The sequence below is a fragment of the Rattus norvegicus genome, chromosome 8, assembly GCF_036323735.1.
Source record: "Rattus norvegicus strain BN/NHsdMcwi chromosome 8, GRCr8, whole genome shotgun sequence".
Taxonomy (NCBI): Eukaryota; Metazoa; Chordata; class Mammalia; order Rodentia; family Muridae; genus Rattus; species Rattus norvegicus.
In genome coordinates, this window is record NC_086026.1 from 115,406,859 (window position 1) to 115,426,102 (window position 19,244).

General features: G+C 45.7%; 2 protein-coding genes across 6 annotated transcripts in view; one reads left to right on the top strand and one right to left on the bottom strand.

Annotated features, from left to right (window-relative positions):
- The window catches only part of Rpl29 (ribosomal protein L29), an 893,235-nt gene that overhangs the window by 350,416 nt on the left and 523,575 nt on the right, over nt 1–19,244 (top strand). The window lies entirely within an intron of this gene.
- Col6a5 (collagen type VI alpha 5 chain) overlaps nt 1–19,244 on the bottom strand; it is a 100,313-nt gene that overhangs the window by 44,327 nt on the left and 36,742 nt on the right. For all 4 annotated transcript variants that reach the window (XM_008766594.4, XM_039082614.2, XM_039082612.2 and 1 more), the window contains 14 exons: nt 18,835–19,175; nt 18,643–18,724; nt 16,261–16,403; nt 14,261–14,353; nt 11,891–11,944; nt 9,606–9,677; nt 9,269–9,295; nt 9,092–9,136; nt 8,956–9,009; nt 7,256–7,318; nt 5,915–5,980; nt 5,463–5,516; nt 1,820–1,855; nt 71–133 (listed from right to left, as the gene is read on the bottom strand). In XM_008766594.4, the coding sequence (XP_008764816.2) occupies nt 71–133; nt 1,820–1,855; nt 5,463–5,516; nt 5,915–5,980; nt 7,256–7,318; nt 8,956–9,009; nt 9,092–9,136; nt 9,269–9,295; nt 9,606–9,677; nt 11,891–11,944; nt 14,261–14,353; nt 16,261–16,403; nt 18,643–18,724; nt 18,835–19,175 (1,193 nt within the window). The remainder of the gene's footprint in view (nt 1–70; nt 134–1,819; nt 1,856–5,462; nt 5,517–5,914; nt 5,981–7,255; nt 7,319–8,955; nt 9,010–9,091; nt 9,137–9,268; nt 9,296–9,605; nt 9,678–11,890; nt 11,945–14,260; nt 14,354–16,260; nt 16,404–18,642; nt 18,725–18,834; nt 19,176–19,244) is intronic.

The window sequence follows — 19,244 nt, forward strand, 5'->3', positions numbered from 1 at the left end:
AGTTACCCGCCTTCTTACAACCAAAATGACTCCACAGTATTTGCCCCCATTTATGAAATACCCAGCATACCTGTGGGCCTTGTAGTCCTTCAGGTCCCTGTATACCTTGAGGTCCCGGGTCTCCTGCTTGCCCCTAATGACAAGAGTTTTCAGTGTTAAGGTTTTCTCTGCATGGTTCACATAGATCATTTGCTTCGTCTGCTGGGTTCACTCCTTATGCAGCCTGGAATCTTATTGTTCCAACTGTCAGGAATGAACTCAAGTATGTTTCTAATTATCATAAAGATGGGGGAGCAAAGGACAGTGACTCGAACTGTGGTGATTTGAGTGAGAATGGCCACAGATGCTCATATATTTGAATAGCTGGTTCCCACATGAGAGAACTGTTTGGGAAGGATTAGGGGGTGTGGCCTTGTTGGAAGAGGTATATAGCATGTAGCTCCTACTACCTCCACTTTAAGCTCCAGCCAGATCATGCTACCAGCTATACCCAGGTTCCCTCAGATTTATAGATGAAACACACACACACACACACACACACACAGAGAGAGAGAGAGAGAGAGAGAGAGAGAGAGAGAGAGAGAGAGAGAGAGCTTATTTTTAATGTTTTAGCTCAATGGCCAGGCTCTTTTAAGCCTTCCTCAGCTATCACGCTCTTCTTTTCACTCCTAGCTCAACACTCTGAATCTGCCCTCAACTTTGGTTGCTCAGTTACCCTTAGTCCTAGATCAGCTCCTAAATCTTCCCTCAGCCCAGTTGCGTTTTTAATCTCCCACCTGCTTGCTGCCCCAGGCCCATCGGGAAAGCCCAAGATCTCAAAGGGCTGGTTGCTTTTTATCCCTTCAAAGCACGGTGAAATCCTCCTCTCCTGTGTCTGCCAGACTGCCTGTGAGAAACTAAAATGGAAGTCCCACCTCTTCCATTCAACCATTGGCTACTAACATCTTTATTGATCAATCAAGAACCAATTGGGGAACAGGACCTTCAGCATTCTCATGCAGACATCAGGAGATCAAAATGTCAGAACCACCCCATCTAGAGGTTTTTCACTAAGGAGCTTTGAGGTTTCTGAAACTCATACTCAGACCCAGGCTTGCCCTCTGTCTGCTGCCTTTGGATCAGGAAGAAGCTCTTAGTTACTGTTCCAACACCATGCTCCCTACCATGATGGTCATGGACCAACCTTCTGAAACTGTAAGCAAGTCTCCAATTAAACGATTTCCTTCATAAGTTGCCTTTGTTATGGTGTCTCTTCACAGCAATAAAACAGTAAGATACAAATTTTGTTTGAAAATGTCATAATGTTATTTAGCATGCTAATTAAAACTGGGTTTAAAAGGAAAAATAAAACATGAAAGGGATACCTGGAATAAAAAAGCTAAGAAGCAGCAAGAATTTCACTTTCTTTTATGCTGGTTCCCAATACATGTGAAAGTCAACCAAGGGTATAAGAGTTGGGGTTGGGGGTTGGGGATTTAGCTCAGTGGTAGAGCGCTTGCCTAGGAAGCACAAGGCCCTGGGTTCGGTCCCCAGCTCCGAAAAAAAGAACCAAAAAAAAAAAAAAAGAGTTGGGGTTGTTCTTGTTCTGTTTGTTCATTGTAAGGTGTTTCTGAGGAAGATTTTGCCATAATTGAGCCTGTCCTATTTCTGGAAGCTGACTGGATAGCTACTGTGTTTGCCGCTAGTCAGCGGGATTCATGGCCAGGGCTGGGTATCCTTACAACATCCTGTCAAATGCTATTCACCCAGCACTATCTACACAGAAGAAATGTTCATAGTTTCCTACCACAGAGAACAAAAAAATAAAAAGAATACTTACTGAAGGACCTGGGGGCCCCCTCCGGCCTTGCATTCCCTGAAACACCAAAGGCAAAGCATCAGTCAGTGTGCCCAGACAAAAGGACGGTCTCTGAGGCAAACCAGTCTCCCCCATTCCCTGCTCATAGAGGGTTCTCTGGGGGCCTTGACAGGGCAGGCTTTCCCACTGGATGTTTTAATCACATTAACATTTAGAGAACTGATGGCAACCCAATGTAAAGTCACTACGGCCTCCACCCCAGTCTGATACTCTCTGACGGTTATCAAATAGGTTATTTGGGGGTTCAGATCACCCTGAAGACTATTTTCTTCCCTGCAAACCCGTGAAGTACTGTGTGCCGAGCAGAGGGAAAAGTGAAATTTCTAGACATTGTGGGTATGTCACTCGATGCATCACGTGGGCCCCACACTGGAGAATCCCATGGGGTGCGGCTGCTCCTTTGTGTGATCTCGATGCTACTGATTAAGTTTATCACAATAAAGCCAGGCTGGTCCCTCAGCTCTGTCTGTACTTCTCTGGGAGGCCATTTCTGTTGCCAGTGCAAGCTCCAGGGACAGAGAAGAGCCAAGAGGGACAATGCCTTGGACCCCAGACCATAACTTATTTTTCTGAGAACTACAGCGATAAAAATCTGCTGGCATTACTCTCACTGAAGAAGCCATGGAACATTCTTAACCACCAACTCATATTGTGTTGTGATAACCAACCACAATTATTTTAAACAATTGCATTTATTTGATTACTATGAAGGAATTATTTCAGAACCGCCATCTTCTCCGAGTTGCCCACCTCCTACAATTCCTTAGATTAAATTGCCCAGCTATGCTCTCCATCAGGTATTAAATTTTTAAAATACCCTTTGGTAATTTGGGGAGAAATTACCCATAGTAACTCATCAGCTGTCTGTCTCTTGATATGACTAGTCAATGCTCTTGATGTAGGGAAACAGAGAAGATTGAAAAGCCATAGAAGGTGGAGACTCTTGGCAGAACTTCACATTCTGTCTCCATCAAAAAGCAAGGATAAGGGCGAGCATGGTGTCTTCCCAGTTAAATGTGCTCTCCGCTCTTGCAGAGGACCCACTCCAGGGGGTTCACAACTACCTGTAACTCAACATCCTCTTCTGGCCTCCATGGGTACCTGGATACAGGTGCACATATGCACACACATGCACATATGCACACACATGCACACAAGTAAAAAACAAAAGAAGGATAAGCTGGTCACAATGGCATATGCCTACAATCACACCACTTGATAGGCCAAGGCACATAGAGGTTGAGTTCAAGACAAGTCTGGTCTATATAGTAAGTTCAAGGTCAGCCTGAGCTAAAGGGGAAAAGAAGATGTGTAGAGAAGAAAGGCCAAAAGGAAGAATAATGTTTATTCTGTGTAATTATTTTTGTACAACATTGTCCTTAGAGGCATGGCCTCTTGCCTTCAGGCCCACTACTTAAAGCCCAGGTGGCCCAAAGAAAATCCACAGTGAGCCTCACACAGTCATTAGCAGCATAGACTCTAAAGTGAGAGCAGCTGAGCTCACTTACTCAGTTACTTACTAGTTATTGTGACCTAGGGCGTTGCCCAAGCCTCCTTGACTTGTCCGTGCCTAACGCAGATATGATGCTATAATCCACCTGTCAGGAGTCTTATGAGGTTTTATCTAAATGAGTATTTAAAAGTGATTAGATGAGGAACTGCTACATAACAGATGATATATTAGAAGTACAAAGGTTATAAAGACTCTTTGCAAATGGTTGCCAAAGGTCATGGGTCTGGAATGTGGCTTCCTGTGTGGTTGTCAGTAGGTTGAGCCATTGTTTTAGTAACAGCTGTTGTGATGATTAATTTATGTAGGTTGAAGTTCAGTCACTGGGGAGCCCATGCCTGGGGTTGGGTGTGTTGCTTTCAATCCATTATCCACTTAAGATGCTCTGAATCAAGGGGCGGGGCTGGAGAGATGGCTCAGCGGTTAAGAGCACTGACTGCTCTTCCAGAGGTCCTGAGTTCAATTCCCAGCAACCACACAGTGGCTCACAATCATCTGTAATGGGATCTGATGCCCTCTCCTGGTGTGTCTGAAGACAGTGACAGTGTACTCACATATATGAAAAATAAATAAATCTTTTTTTTGTTTCACAACAGAATTCTAGCCTACATTGGAAACGTGGAGGAGGGGGTAGAAAAGCCTCAGGTTGCTTGATTATGAACATGAATATGAATGTTGCCTTATTTAATTCCAAAGAAAAGAAAATTCAAAGCAGGGAAATAGGTAAAAGATAGGGATTGGGACGAGGCTGAGGTCCTTCTGTCCTTACAGTGATTTAAAAGGTACTGACTAGCATGACCAAGGATTAATCCCTTCCCTGGCTCCCAAAACTGCTCTTGTTTTTAAAGTGCATGATTTATGTGTCAGTTATAAACCTTTCTCAAACTAAACTCCTTTTTCTCTTGAGCCAACAGATATATTTATCTTTAAAATTTATAACACTTAGTTCATCTCACAGTTCCGCTGCCTTCCCACAATTACATCTTAATCCTCTTGAGTCTGCAAGGCACAATTCCTAGGGAAAGGTCCTGGAAGCTTGGGAAGCCCAGCCCCTCTGGCTTAGGATCTTCACCATTCAGGATAAACAAAGGCAAGACAGGGCTAGGATGGAGCCTCTTTTCCCAGGGAAAAGGGCAACAGGCTGTCGCCTTCAAGAGATGAGAACCATCCAACGCTCAGAAAAGAAAGCCAAGTATTTTCATTCCCTCCGAACAAATTGGGGCCAAACCCAGGCCTTGAACATTCTTCTCTGTTATTACATCCATGCTGAGTATGGGACAGAGGAGTTTTCAATACAAATGTCATCTCTCTGCCAGTTGTGGTGGGGCACACCTATAATCCCAGCACACACGAGGCAGGGGCAGGAGGATTTTCTGTTAGTTTGAGGCTGGTCTGATCTGCAGGATGAGTTCTAGGCCAGCCGGGTCTACTCATAGTGACTTCCAGGCCAGCCAGGGGTACATAACAGGATCCCCCCCCACACACACACACAAAAATCATCTGTGGTTGCTATAAGCTACCCCAAGGCCCCCAATGAGTTGGCTGCCATTGTTGGTTCTAATAGCCAGGGTTTGGGAGTCCATTCAGGAAGAAGCCACTCCTGTTCTCCCTTCACACTGTCAATGTGTAAGACCTTGAGATTATGTCCACCTAGTCCATGATGTTCTGATATAGCTCCCTGATGCTAAGTTAGGAGAGGAGAGCATGTATGTTCAAGTCATGGACTCTCTTCAAAGGAATTCAGAAACACCTTAAAGGTTAAAAGGCAAAGGCACACTAGAGAATAGTGACTCTCAACCACGGATGATTTTGCATCCCACAACCACCAGCTGTAGACATTTGGCAATTTCTGAAAAGATATTTTTGGATGTCACAAATGGGTCAGCAGATGAGCAGAGCTCGGGAGTTTTGCTAAAACATCTTAAAAGGTGCAGGACAGTCCTACATAAGAAGTAATTCTCAGGCCCCAAAGGTGAGTCGTGTTGAGATTTTAGAATGCCAGCAAATGTACCTACCAGCCACAGGTCTGCTGCCTCTATGTCTGAGTCCATCACAAGTAATAAGGAGGGAAAGAAATATCTGGGACATACTTACCCTGCTTCCTCTGGAGTTAGGACTGCCATCTATCCCCTTCTGTCCAGGTCTCCCCTAGAAACACAATAATTCCCCAAACCCTAAGTTAAAAGCAGGTTATAAGTCCTGAGTAGGTTAGAAAGCTGTCAGCATGAAATATCAAATGCCACCAAGACAGCAGAATAAGGGAGTCATGCTGGAGCCAGTCCGTAGAGGACAGTGTGGCAAGATGGCCGACAAGAACCAGGATATGGGTAGCAACGTGCCGTAAGTAAGTAGTGACAAGGGAGGTATATTATCACTCCCCCAGAATATTAATACTGTCCCCCAAATGTATAGCCTACTTCAGACATACCTTATTCTCTTCTAACTATAGAGATGACTTGGGGGGTGTTTGTTCATACACCCCACTAAACTTACTTAGCTCAATAACAGAACCCGTCAACTTATCTATGCAACAGAGATCCACTTACTTGTCTTCCTCGTTCTCCTTTGGCGCCCTTCTGGCCTTTGATGTCGCTGTCTTGTCCTGGGTTACCCTAGGAGATGATTTCAGAAATGTTTAGAGTCCAGAAACCCCAGAGTGAGGGAGTTAATTTATCAGGTCAGACACAAAGCCTTGCTACAGATATAGAGCCCAGGCTGGCCTTGAACTCACGGCTATCCTCTTGCCTCAGCCTTTTGAGTTCTAGGATTACAGGTGTGTGTGCCCCATCAGACTTTCTTTTTCTTTTTCTCTTTCTTCCTCCCTCCCCCCATTTTCTTCTTTGTGTGATACATGGAATTAAACCCAGGGCTTAGAACACATCAGGCAAAATTCGTCACTGACATATTTTTGAGATGGGATCTCACTAGGTTCAAGCTGCCTTGAACTTGAGATGCTCCTGTATCAGCCACCTGCACAGCTGGAATTCAAGGCTGTGCCACCACACTCTTTTTTTTTAAATGGTATAATATTTAAGTGTTAGGTAGACTTCATCAGTCTCAACCTGGGGGTCATGACCCCTTTGGCAAACCTCCATCTCCAAATGTATTTATATTACAGCTCATAACAGTAGCAAAATTACAGTTATGAAGTAGCAACAAAAATGATTTTATGGTTAGGGGTCAGCACAACATGGGGAGCTGCATTAAAGGACGGAAACATTAGGAAGGTTGAGAACCGCAGGACTAATTCAAGCTAATGGATGAAGCGTTAAGAAAAATCTCCAACTTGAAACTCTTAAAAGTAATGCATGCTCCAGATGAGGGCGATTTGGTGACCGATGTCTCCAAGAGTACATGCTGTGCTGTAACTTTCCTGCAGTGTGGCTTCACTGAGGCACTGGCCCAAACAGTGCCAAGCCAGGCCCTCAGCTGTGCAATGAAGCCTCCTATATGTGAGTCTGGAAGAGAGAATCTTACTAGGGATGTAGGTTGGTGGTACAGTGCTTGCTATGCAGGCACAGGGACCTGGGTGTGAGTCCCAGAGCCACTAAACCAACAGACACGCAAAACACGAATAAATCAAGCTCTGGGCTGCAATTTCTATCTGACAAATAAAACAAAGGAAGTTTTCACTATAGCAAGTTGGAAGCCTCAACACACCGTGAGAACTCATGCAGTGGGATTTTAGATCCCCGCTCTACACCTTTAAAATAAAATCAGTCCATATCAGATTTGGATAGATTTCCCCCTAAGTGAAAATCCCCTAGGTAACAAATACTCTTCAGGCAGCTCCCAAGGCCAGCCCTTGCCTGTGGAAATCACTAAGGAGAACGGGAGCTGAATTGTGCTGGGATAAAATTCAGAGCGAGTAGGTTCTGGTAACTTACGGGATCCCCTGGGAAGCCCTTCTCGCCATCTTCCCCAGGAGCGCCTCTGGAACCTGGGTGGCCCTGAAAAAGACAAATGGATATGGATGGACAGACAGACAGGACAAAACAAAATGAATCTGTGTTATCCTATAGGTGGGTTTTATAATGGCATTAAATGCCAAGCAGTACACTGGAGAGGATAGCCAAGCAGATAAAACAAGTCATGCTTTCCTGCCTCCCCCAGGTGCCCTTAGAGTCCCCAAGTTCAAGTTTAAGCCATGGTCAGGCTGAGAAACAGGAAACCTTCTCGTGGTCTAGCACAGGGTTGTCCAATGGAACTTTCAGCAGGTGGGGAAACTCCACGTTCCCCTCACCATCTTTGGTTATGCAGCCCTTGAAATGTGGCTCGTGAAACAGAAAGGTGGAATTTTTTTATTAAATTTGGGAAGTCACATATGGACACTGGCTCTCCTAGTTGGGCTGTCTAGCAAGCACTTCTGTTCTCCACAAGAAACCTCACCAGGGGTTTTCTGCTGTCACTTCAAACAACTTTCCAGGGAAATGTACCCACACTAGGGTCCCTGAAGGCATTTCGACTGATTCCCTGTTTCCCGCTGCCTTGGTCCCTGAGCCAGGGTCACAGTGGACCAACAGAGGTTTCTAGGGAGCAGCACTAAGGCCGCTTCACTCTGAATAACCTGAGAGTGGCTTCCTGCACCACCGTGCCCATTGTCTCATCCCTGGCTGGTCCCTGCATGCTCTTAGCATATCATGTGCCTGTTTTTGTGACTGCTTTGTTTGAACGCTTCATCCCACCTCGCCTCAATCGCTACAGACCCACCCTTAAGCCTTCCTTATATCCATAGCAACCCCAGCAGTCCCTGCACAACTTCCAAATATTTCTGAAACAGAAATTTGATGGCTTCCTGTTTAAATCCTTCCGTGCACGAACACACACGCATGTATGCATACACACATATACACGCGCGTGCACACAGCCTCAAGGCTCACTGGACCTGTCTGAGTCTCTCCTTACAACCTATTGAAACTCATCTTCCTCCACCTGAACTCTGTTCCTTCCAGGCAGAGCAACTACCAATGGATCCCAGCCTCAAGTGCTTGCTTACCCTTGGTCTAGAACGTTCTTCCTCCTCTACATCTATGCCTTGCTAACTGCAGTTCATTCCTGGTTTCAAGAAAACTACCTTGACATCCACATCTCTGAGCTGACTGAGTTCAGAAAGGACCCCAAGCGGTTGTTCAGGACACTGTGAGGAATACCTTTGGGTGTATCTCTGAGAGTTCTAGCCAATCCCAAAAGGTTTAAGCTGAGAAGGGAAGACCCACCCTGATTGGGGACACCACCTCCCCATGGGCTGGTGTCCTTGGTTAAATAAAATAGGAATAGGAAGAAAGGGCTAAGCATTGGTCATTCCTCTTCTCTGTTTCCTAGTCGGATCCATGTACCAGGACCTTCTAACCACCGTGCTTTTCCCCACCAAAATAGACTGTATACCTTTGAATGGTGAGCCAAAATATGCATTGTCTCCCTTTAGTCATTTCCTGGGGATTTCTGGATGGTACCAGGCATTTGGTCATAGCCAGAAGAAAGGTAACTGAGATGGTGGGAAGTCTGCTGTCAATTTTATCCCCAACTGCCAGCCCAGCCAACAAGGCCAGATCTGTCACCAGGGACTAGTTGGTTAGTGAAAAGTTACCTGAGAGCCAGGGTCACCTTTTTGTCCTTTTCCCCCACGAAGTCCGTAAAATCCCTAAACAAACATAAGACATGTAGAACAATCAGCCTCAGAATGGCTTCACGATAGCTCAAAAAAGAAGAGACAGGAGGCTCACTTCTTCCCCGTCCAGTCCGTCAAGCCCGTCCTCTCCGTGTTCTCCCTGAGGGACAAGAGTCAGAAGTCAGAACAGCTGGCAACCCTACTGAAGCAGTCAGGAGGTCTCTGACATGTGCTTGCTAAGAAATTAATCCGAGACAGGAGATCAAACTTGCCTGAGAAGGAGATACAGTACCTGAGCTCCCGAAAATCCTTTGACTCCCTGCAAAAGATAAAACATCTGTCACTGCGGGGCCAGAGGCAGAATGGGGATTCTAACTGCAGCCAGAAGGGGCTGTCCCCCGTGTGAGTGTTGTCTCGCATTAGCTTTCTGATGACTCCTGCCCTCACACACCCAGATAAAGGTTACAAGTGGAATTAGATGAATGTTGAAAACTCATCTACAAACAGAAGAACTAACATGTCACGCACAGAGAGAGGAGGAAGAGATGGGAAAGAGAAAACAAGAGAGAAAATGGGAAGAGAGAGGAAGTTGTCACGGGAGAGAGAAGGCTGAGTCCACAGAAGCTTACCTTTTGACCTCGAATCCCCGGGCATCCCATGACTCCTCTGTCTCCTTGAAGCCCAGTGTCTCCTCGTCTTCCCTAAGAAGTGAATCCAAACATATATCCAAAGTTATACTTTTGCCAGAAATTGTCAGCAGTTTGCTCTTGGAACATCAAGCTCTCCAACTTCAGACAAAGCAATTCCCACTGCGGTCGGTCCTCCAACTCCTCACATGTGTTCCTGTCAGCCTTCAGGGTTCCCTCCTGAGTCACAAATGGGTTGATGGTGAGCGAGCTCAGCAGCTTTACTCTCTCATCAGACAGCGCAGTCAAAGGCTCAGAAGTCACTTTGCCTCCTAGGCACAGTTCTAATGGCTCAGTGATCCCGTGACATCATGCCCAGGGCCCTGATGCCACCCTAGGGAAGTCAGCACTGCTGCCATAGGAAAACAGTTCAGTGCCCGGGACTAGAGCTGATCGGAAACAGAGGGGAAGACAAATTACGGCAAGAACAGAGCACAAAGGCAGAAGGGCCTGTCCTTGGAGCTGGGGGACTTGGGAATGTGCTTTTCTCTGTAAGAGTACGTGTCAGAGTTTAATCTCAGAAGCCACATTTTTTAAGAATCCAAGAATGGTGGTGTGTGTTTAATCTCAGCTCTGGAAACAAGGGTCAGAGACATGGAACCCAGCTCTTTTTCCTGGCTGGACTATCCAAATCCACAAACTCCATGTCAATGAGAGGCCTTGTCTTAAAAAAATAATAATAATAAAGTACAGGCCAGGTGCTGGTGGTGCACAAGTTTAACCCCAGCACACAGGAGGCAAAGGCAGGCAAATCTCTGCGTTTGAGGTCAGCCTGGTCTACAGAGTGAGTTCAAGGACAGCCAGGGCTGCACAGAGACACCATATCTCAAAAACCTGAATAAAATAAAATAAGGTAGATTGCTTCTGAGAAAGAACACCTGTGCTGTGGTCGACCTCTGGCACGCGCACGCACACACACTCACACACACACACACACACACACACACACACACACGGCATTCCTCACAACCTAGGTCTGTCCAAAGTCAGATTATCCACACAGGAAGAACATTCAAGGTCAATATGTTTCTCGTTAACCTTAATTTTCCCAGGAAATATTTAGAAACAGCTAAAAGCCAGAGTTAAGCACTACCTGGAGAAAACAGCCACTAGAGTGTGGAGACCTACTGATGTAGACCACATGTCTACATCATGTGAGGGATTTTGTAGATTATCTTCTGAGTATGCCTGTGAGGAATATCCTTGATTAAGTTAAGTTTACAAAAACAAACAAACACATTCTACATGGCCTCCTTTTGTCTAACTTGCTTCCTTTACTCTGAAGATTGACCGGGCCCTACACAACCTCAAGGTGTTGTCCACAGTCATGGGTGACTGAGAGGACCTTAGGCTTCATGATTTCCCATGGCCTGAACTTTCACCCTACTATGTGTCCTCAGCAAGGCAGAGCGGTACTCAGCACACACAAAGGCACGCCTGGCAGGGTTGATACCCCACTGGGGTATAAAATGAGTCAGGTGGTATATTCCCTTAATGATGCTTTCAAAGTATGCTAGGCCGACCTTGAGTCCTAGAAAAATTATCAGAAAACTACATGTCTTGGCCAAAGTCTCACTCATAGGTCTGTCCTTGGAATTCTCATTCCAGAGTGTGAGCTTTTAAACATTACAAACATTATGAACTGAGCACTCCCCATGCAAAGCCACCCAAGGGGCTTCAGTCCCTCCACACTGGAAAGTGATGGGCCAAGTGAAGGAAGGCTCTGGTTTTAGAGTCAAATATTGAGGCTTCTAATCCTCAGGGCAGCGGTTAGTCATGCTCTTGAGGACTGCCTGCCCACCCACTTCCTCTCTGTGGTGGAAGGAGCTCCAGCCCCTGGGCCTAAAAGGAGCTCCTTAGAGATAAGCTGCTACATCCTGTTTAGAGACCCAGAGAATTCCAGACCCCCAGCATTGATCTAAACACAACAATCTAGTCCCTGACTCGGGAGCTGCTCCTGTCCACAGCTTGAAGTTAATGAAGGGGAGGCAAAGCAACCCCTTCCTCCATAGCACTATTTTAAAAAGAAAGTGTGCGCGCACGCGCACACACACACACACACACACACACACACACACACACACACACACACAGAGAGAGAGAGAGAGAGAGAGAGAGAGAGAGAGAGAGAGACACCCCTCCTCTACCCCATAAAGCTTTTCGAGATAAAGAAAATCAGTAAGTGTACGTTCATGGGGGGGGGGGAGGGGTAGGCAGTGGTGACTTACAGGGTCTCCATCCTCTCCCCTGTGTCCTCTGCTGCCTTTCAGACCTGAAGAACCCTGGGAGGAAAGAGAGGTCATTTAACCATTCTCTGTCAGTTCAAACTCATGAAGTAAGTCATTAGGCATTCCAGGCGAGACCCTCCCTTGAACATCGAATGGACTTTGTGCCAATAAAGCCATGAGTTGCAGAGAATCCAACATCTGCAGCTGACCTTGGCCTTGGCCTCGTCTCTGACACCCCTCTACAGAAAGAGACCCAACTGGTGATGGATAAGGGGTCACTCTTGTATCTGTGGTCATCATTTTTTCATAATGTGCTTTTATTATTTTACGTGCTGACAGGTTTTATGTCAACTTGACACAAGCTAGAATTGTCAAAGAGCGGGGAACCTCACTTGAGAAAATGCCTCCTTAAGATCAGGCTGTAGGCAAGACTAGAGGGTGTCTTCTTTTTTGGTGACTGATAGGGAAGGGCCCAGCCCATCTGGGTGGTGCTGGTGGTCCTAAGTTTCATAAGAAAGGAGGCTGGGCAAGCCATGAGAAGCAAGCCGGTAAGCAGCACCCCTTTGTGTTCCTGCCTGGTTGAATTTATGCCCTGACCTCAGTGGTAGACAGTAATATGAAAGTATACACCAAAAAAGCCTTCTTTCCTCAAGTTGCTTTTCATCGTGGTGTTTTATCAGCAATAGTAACCATATGACTATGTGTGTGCATGCGTGCGTGCGTGTGTGCTTGTGTGTGTGTGTGTGTGTGCTTGTTTGTGCATGTTTGTGCACATATATGTGTATTGTGTATATAGGTATATTTGTGTGTATGTTGTGCATGTTGAGTGTTTGTGTATGTTGTGTGTTTGTGTGTGTTGTGTGTTTCTATATGTATGTGTATGCTGCTCACACATGTATACATGGGTGCAGGAGTATGTGCAGTTCAGAGGAGGGCCCTTACAGCATCCTGATGTGGGTGTGAGAACTAAACTCAAGATACTCAGGCAAGTGCCTAGACCACCTCTCCAGCTCCATCCTTAACAAATTAAAAACACCTATCAAGGGCTCATTTGACTTTCTTCTGCTTTGGTAAGGGCCATCTTTAAACTAAGTCACTTCTGTGTGGGCCACAGTTTAGTGGCTTTGTTTACTTGTAACAAAGATCTGCTGAGATTTGCCTTCCCTACCCTCTAATGACATGCAAGAGGGGGGAAAGTCACAAATCAGCACAACGTTCTGTATGAACAATCCTTCAACACGAGAGACAAAGCAGAGATCCTCAGCAAGTATTACAATCGATCTGTTCTGGACTGAGGAGAAGGCACAGTGGGTAAAGATGCTTGCTGCCAAGGCTGGTGACCTGAGTTTGCTCCCCAGAGCTCACAGGTGGAAGGAGAGACCAGGTCACTGCACTTTGTCCTCTGACCTCCACAGGTGCACAACCTCACAGCCATGCCCCCCGCCCTTCCAAAATAAATACTTTACCTGTGTTTGAAAACTGAGGGGGAGGAATGCAGGGTAAAATTGTTAAAATGAAAATACCTTTATCACAAAAAGTCCTTTTACCATGATACCTAAACATCCATTTGAAGATGCATATGCAGTGACTACAATATAAATACAGCTTAATTGTTACAGCGAGTTTAGTGCCATAATTATATGTGACATCCGTGCAGTCATCAACCATCAAGAATTGGAACATTGCCAGTCCCAGACACAGGGCCACCCCAACATAAGCACCCAGAACCCACTACCCTATCCCACCTCAGGGGTGCACTGTTAACACTTAGGAAAATACTTCCTGGACTTTAAAGGTATGTCACTGCTTAATCATGCCTTCCCAGACAGAACAGCCTCGCTTTAATAAACGGAACTCTGCCTATATATTCTCCTGCCTCCTCTTTTCTGCTTCCTGTGGTCATTATGATGTAGGCAAAAATTCATTCATGTTTTTTAATGAATGTGGTTCATTTGTTGGCACTGACACAGTCTTCCATTGAAAATGTCAAGCTGCATTTCCCATTTTATTGCTGTAATTGATCTTCTGTAATCCGGTCTTTTATTTTTTGTAGCTCGGTCTCATTTACTGTTGGAAACCCACAACTCTCGCCACTATTTTAACACTTTCAGACTGTCTAAAGCAGATTTAGAAAGTATAATTGCAAACCCCCAAAACAGATATGGAAGAGAAAGGGGGAGTCTTTTCTCAGGGTCAGTGTCTGGAATGAGCCGTTCTGATCCCATTCCTACACTGTGGAAAATTACAGAAAATGCCCAAGGCATTTACATTATATGGAGCAAAGTTTGCAAATTCAACCTACTGTGTTTCAGTCCCACTCACGACAAAGCAAGGCATGTTAGAGCAAAGAGAATCATAACCCAATGGCACCTTCGAGGCTTGGAGTCCCCGGGTTCCATGAGGTCCTGGAATCCCTGTACATTTACAGAATGTACAGCAGCAAGCCCGTTCTGCGATGGTCCCCTAAAGAGAGAGGAACGTTAAAGAAAGCAAAGTGAGATGAGCCACGGTCATCAGGGCTCTTCTTATGTAAGAACCCTGTTCAGACACATCATAAGCTACCTACAAACCCAGGTTCTGCCTTTGGGGGAGGGATGCAAGCAAGAAGGGGGCTTCATGACTTAAACTGTACAGAGGGCAACGGGCCAACCAATGGTGTAGGCAGAGTCCCCACTCAAGAAAACACCTCAGTTAACAGAAAGGGTACTGAGCATCTGCACGGCCACAGGCCAAGTTAACTTGAGACATTTTGATTCCCATTTGACAATCTCCTGGAATTCCTATTGTATAATTATTGGGAGCTGCTTAATGACATTAGGGGCTGGTTGGACTGTTGATACCCTAAGCATTCATTCAGTAATATGACAACAGGAGGAAGGGGGGAAAACAAATTATGATGTTTTGAGTGCAAATCAAAACCTTAAGGTAGTATGGTAGTTGGGTGTTAGAGGCAAGAAGAGCATTCTGACTTGGTCTCCATGGCCAAGATAGTCAGAGACACATGGTGAGACTCAGTCCATAGGTAGGTAGGTAGGTAGATAGGTAGGTAGGTAGGTAGATAGGCAGGCAGGCAGACAACCATTAATATTTCATTACCTCATACTTAGTAGGATGGTTACTTTCCAAGAAAAGATTCAATGAGGGAGTAGACGATGGGAAATGACAGGAAGGAGAGAAGGAAATAGAGGAAGAAGTGAAGAAACAACACATCAAGTGTCCATGAAGATGTAGAGAAATCAGAACTTCTGAAACATGGAAATCAGTAGATGTGTTCCTCGAAGCACTAAAAAACGGAGTTATCATATTACATAATCCCAGTTGTGGGTGCACACACAAAGGAACTGAGCACAGGATCCTGAAGAGATGTTTGCTCGTGTGTGTTCATCACAGTGTCATTCACCTTTGCTAAGCGGTGGAAGTGACCTCAGTGTCAGGAGAATGGATAAAGTGCACCAAAGAAGGGAATCCTATCACGTGCTACAACATGGCCAGGCCTCAAGGACAGTACGCTAAGCCATTCACAAGCAGACAAATGGTGCCTGAGGCCAATATAAGGGATCTTAAGTAGGGAAACTTTAGGAACAGAAAGTGAAGTGAGGGTGCTGGGCTCTGTAGAGAGGGGGTAGAAAGAGGCCATACTGCTAGTTGGGGATTTACGGGTTTCAGTCTTGCAAAATGAAAACTTTCTAGAGGCCTATTGGACAGCAATGTGCACATCAGCTAGTGCAGTGGTCAGCCTTGGTTGTCAAACTTGATAACACTTATAATCACCATAGAAACAAACCTCTAGACCTGTCTGAGAGATTTTTCTAGATTAGGTTTAATTAAGGTAGGAAATCCACACTAAACATGGGCGGCTGCAGCACCATCCCACAGGCTGGATAAAAAGGAGGAATCTAATTACAGCTACACCCAACTCGGCTTCCTAACTGTAGACACAGTGTGACCAGCTGCCTAAGGTTCCAGGTGCCTGGCTTTCCCCAGCATGACAGCTCTATTCTCCAACTGCCAGCCCCAACAAACCCTTCCTGCCTTAACTACTTTTGCCAGTTATTTTGTTTCTAACTACCAGACAGGAAACTGATACAACCATGTACTATATACTTCAAATTGTTGAGATGAGAAATATTGCATTTCTACCATAATAACAAAACCCAAATGTAGCTAATAAGAAGCTTTTTTAAACTAATAACCAAAGATGTGTCAATTGCGATGCTTGAGAACACTGGGGAAATACAATGTTATGGACTTTTGCATGTTTTAACATTCTAAATGTTATACCTCTAACTTAACAGCACAAGCAATAGCAGTCTGGAAAGACTGAGATTCCAACCCAGGTCTTGTGGCGCTGGAGCTGACCGACCACTCACCAGATACTGTGAGAGCTTCTTGCTCAGATCTATCATTCCAATGGTCAGCTGAGTCCTGTAGTCGAATCCTTTTCCAAATTCAAAGCTGGAAAACTCATGGTGACCAAATGTGTTCAGGGACACCACCAACAGGGCATCAAGTCCTAGTTAGTAAAGAGAACCATGTGAAACCCAAGGGCTCAGCCACTCAGTAAATGGCATTCAAAGAACTAGAAACATATAAACAGCAGACTCACCTGCACTTCTGAAATTGCGTTAGACTCTGTTCTCTGACTTAGCACGAACCACCCCCCAAAAAAAATCCAAGAGAAAATATTGATAAATCAACTGAAAAGCAGCAGAAGAAAGTGGTGTTCAATATCTCACACCAATTCTGATGCAACTCTTGGACATTCAAACGTAATTTTTAAGAAGGGCATTGTTTATCTTTGGGATGGGGTTCTGAACTTTCTAGAATACCTATTGAAACCAGTTATCCCACAGGGGCCCAGGGTTCCTATTTCAGATGAAAGTATTAGTTCATTCATTCATTCACTGATTCATTAATTCCTCCACTACCTGTCGACTCATCCATCCTGTCATTAAACAAGCACTTGCTTCTTAGGAGCCTGTTGTGTGCTGATTATTGTCCCAGGAAGACAAGACGAGTGGGTCAGGCACATTCCTTCCTGTGTCAGTGTTCCTGGACTAATTGATAAGATGGACAAAATCAGAAAATTCTGAGTTCTCTGGGAGAGAGTATCAAGTGATGAAAGCTTTGCTTGAGGTGATACTCGTGACAATCTTGGGGGATATGGGAGGATAGTCTCAGGGGATATGGGAGGACAGTCTCAAGGAACTATGGGAGGACAGTCTCAGGGAACTATGGGAGGACAGTCTCAGGGAACTATGGGAGGACAGTCTCAGGGGATGTGGAAGGACTCTTGGAGAAAGTGTTGGCTAAGCTGACTCTGAGGATGAATAGAAGTTGATCAAAGGGAAGAACCAGACATGGATCAACAGAGGACTGAGAATGGAGGGGTGAGGAGAATGGAGCTCTAATGGAGACTGGAAGGAAGGAGACTGTGAACACCTTGAAGGAAAGTTCTCTGTGCTGGAACATCGAGTGTGAGGGATGGGCTTGGGCTGGAGCAGGAGCAGAGGCGAGATTCTGCAGTCTCAGGTGTCATATTAAGGACATTGCTACGTAATCCAAGGGCCTTGTGCTGAAGGGATCTAAGCAAGGCAGATGACACCACTCAGCAATAAAGCAAGAAATATCATGACCTAGGGAGGTTATCTGTGAAAACTGAATCCTCAAAGCCAGTCTGGGGCTCCTTCACGGCAGTCTTAGAAGATGTGTCCTATTTGACAGCTAAGGGACTTTTCCTTTTAGTATAGATTCCTCATGGCCTCTCCATCTCACCCCAGGCTCAGCCAAAGCTGGTGGATACAGATGTAGGGTAAGAAGTGCTTGTGTTAGCCCACACTGCTACCTTTTGCAGGGATAACCAGAAACAGTGAAAGGCATCTTAGGTCAGACACTCTAGAAGCCTGATCTGAGTGAGTGAACTGTGAACAAGTATGTGGGCATGGTGGTTGGTAGGAGAGGGGGAGGGAGCAGCAAAGAGAAAGCTATAAACAGGGTTTTGTCTCATTATCTCTGCTTTAGCTGCATCATGACTCTGAAATATTAACTGTGCCAGAGTTGACCCACTTGAGGCAAGAGCACCAGACTTCTGTATGCCTACCTCGTTGAACGCCACTGTCACTGGGATGGGACTTAGTCTAACCCCACCTATAATGGCTACTCTTCGTTCACTGTCAACCTGATTGACTTAACAAAGCACCAAGGGCTTTAACGAGGCACAGCCTTGGGTATGTCCATGAGAATGTTTTTAGTTGAGCGGAAGACCTGACCTCAATATAGGCAGTTCCACCCCCTTGACTGGAGTCCTGGAGAATAAGAGAAAGCCAGCAGACCTCCAGAATTCCCTGTTCTATGCTTCCTATTCCTCTGAGATATGAGCAAGCAGCTGCCAGCACAGGGATGTCTGCCATCATGAAGCTGCCTCCACTATGCCTTCCCCAGCATGATGGACTGTATCCCCCCCAAATGTGAACCAAGATAAGCATCTCCTTCCTTAACCGCTTCCTGCCACCAAACTGCCCTCAGTCCAAGCAGCTGGGGTTCATCAAGGGCACATGTGTGAGGAAGGATACAAATATAAATGTGTAGTATTGCATCAAGGGAAGAAAAATGGGAACCAATCAAAGGACATCACACATGTCATCAGCAGTACCTTCTACAAATGGCTAAGGAGATCCCAAGATCTAAAGCACATAGGGCAGAGACCTGGTCACATACTCCTAGCTTCACTGTGTGCATTTTCAACTCCTTACCTGCTTCTCTGAGCCTGTCTGACTGCTGTTCCAGCAAAGTGATGCTTTCACCCTGGAGACCGTCTGAGAAGATGAGCAGGACCTACAGAAAGAGGGAAGAAAATGGGGTGATAGAAGCCAAGGGTACCACTGGGAAGAGACGAAGAGACTTGGGGTGAAGACTTGGGAAGAGACTTGGGATAGGCTGTATACCTGGCCCCTGGATGAAGATCTTTCCTCAAACACATCCCAGAGTGACTGTAAGAACTGTGCATTCAGATGAGTTGGTCCACGGACGGTGACTTGCAACAAGCTGTTGAACGCTGCTTTCTGATAGATCTGGAACTTGGCTGGGAACTCTTGCTCACTGTTCACCTTAAAGGCCAAGCTCACCTGTGTGTCTGCTCCTGCACCACAGCTCACCCCTCTGATAGAGGTGATGTCCTCCAAGATGCCTGGGAGGTACGATTCCAAGCGGGGATGGCCCTGGAACAAAGACTGGCCCTGACGGTGAGTGGAAATGTCGAACCCGACCACTACATCCACAAAGCAATCTGGAGACCAAAGAAACAAGGCTAGATTAGTCAGCAAGCAGGAGCAAGGATTGTGGAGGGGGTTGGGAG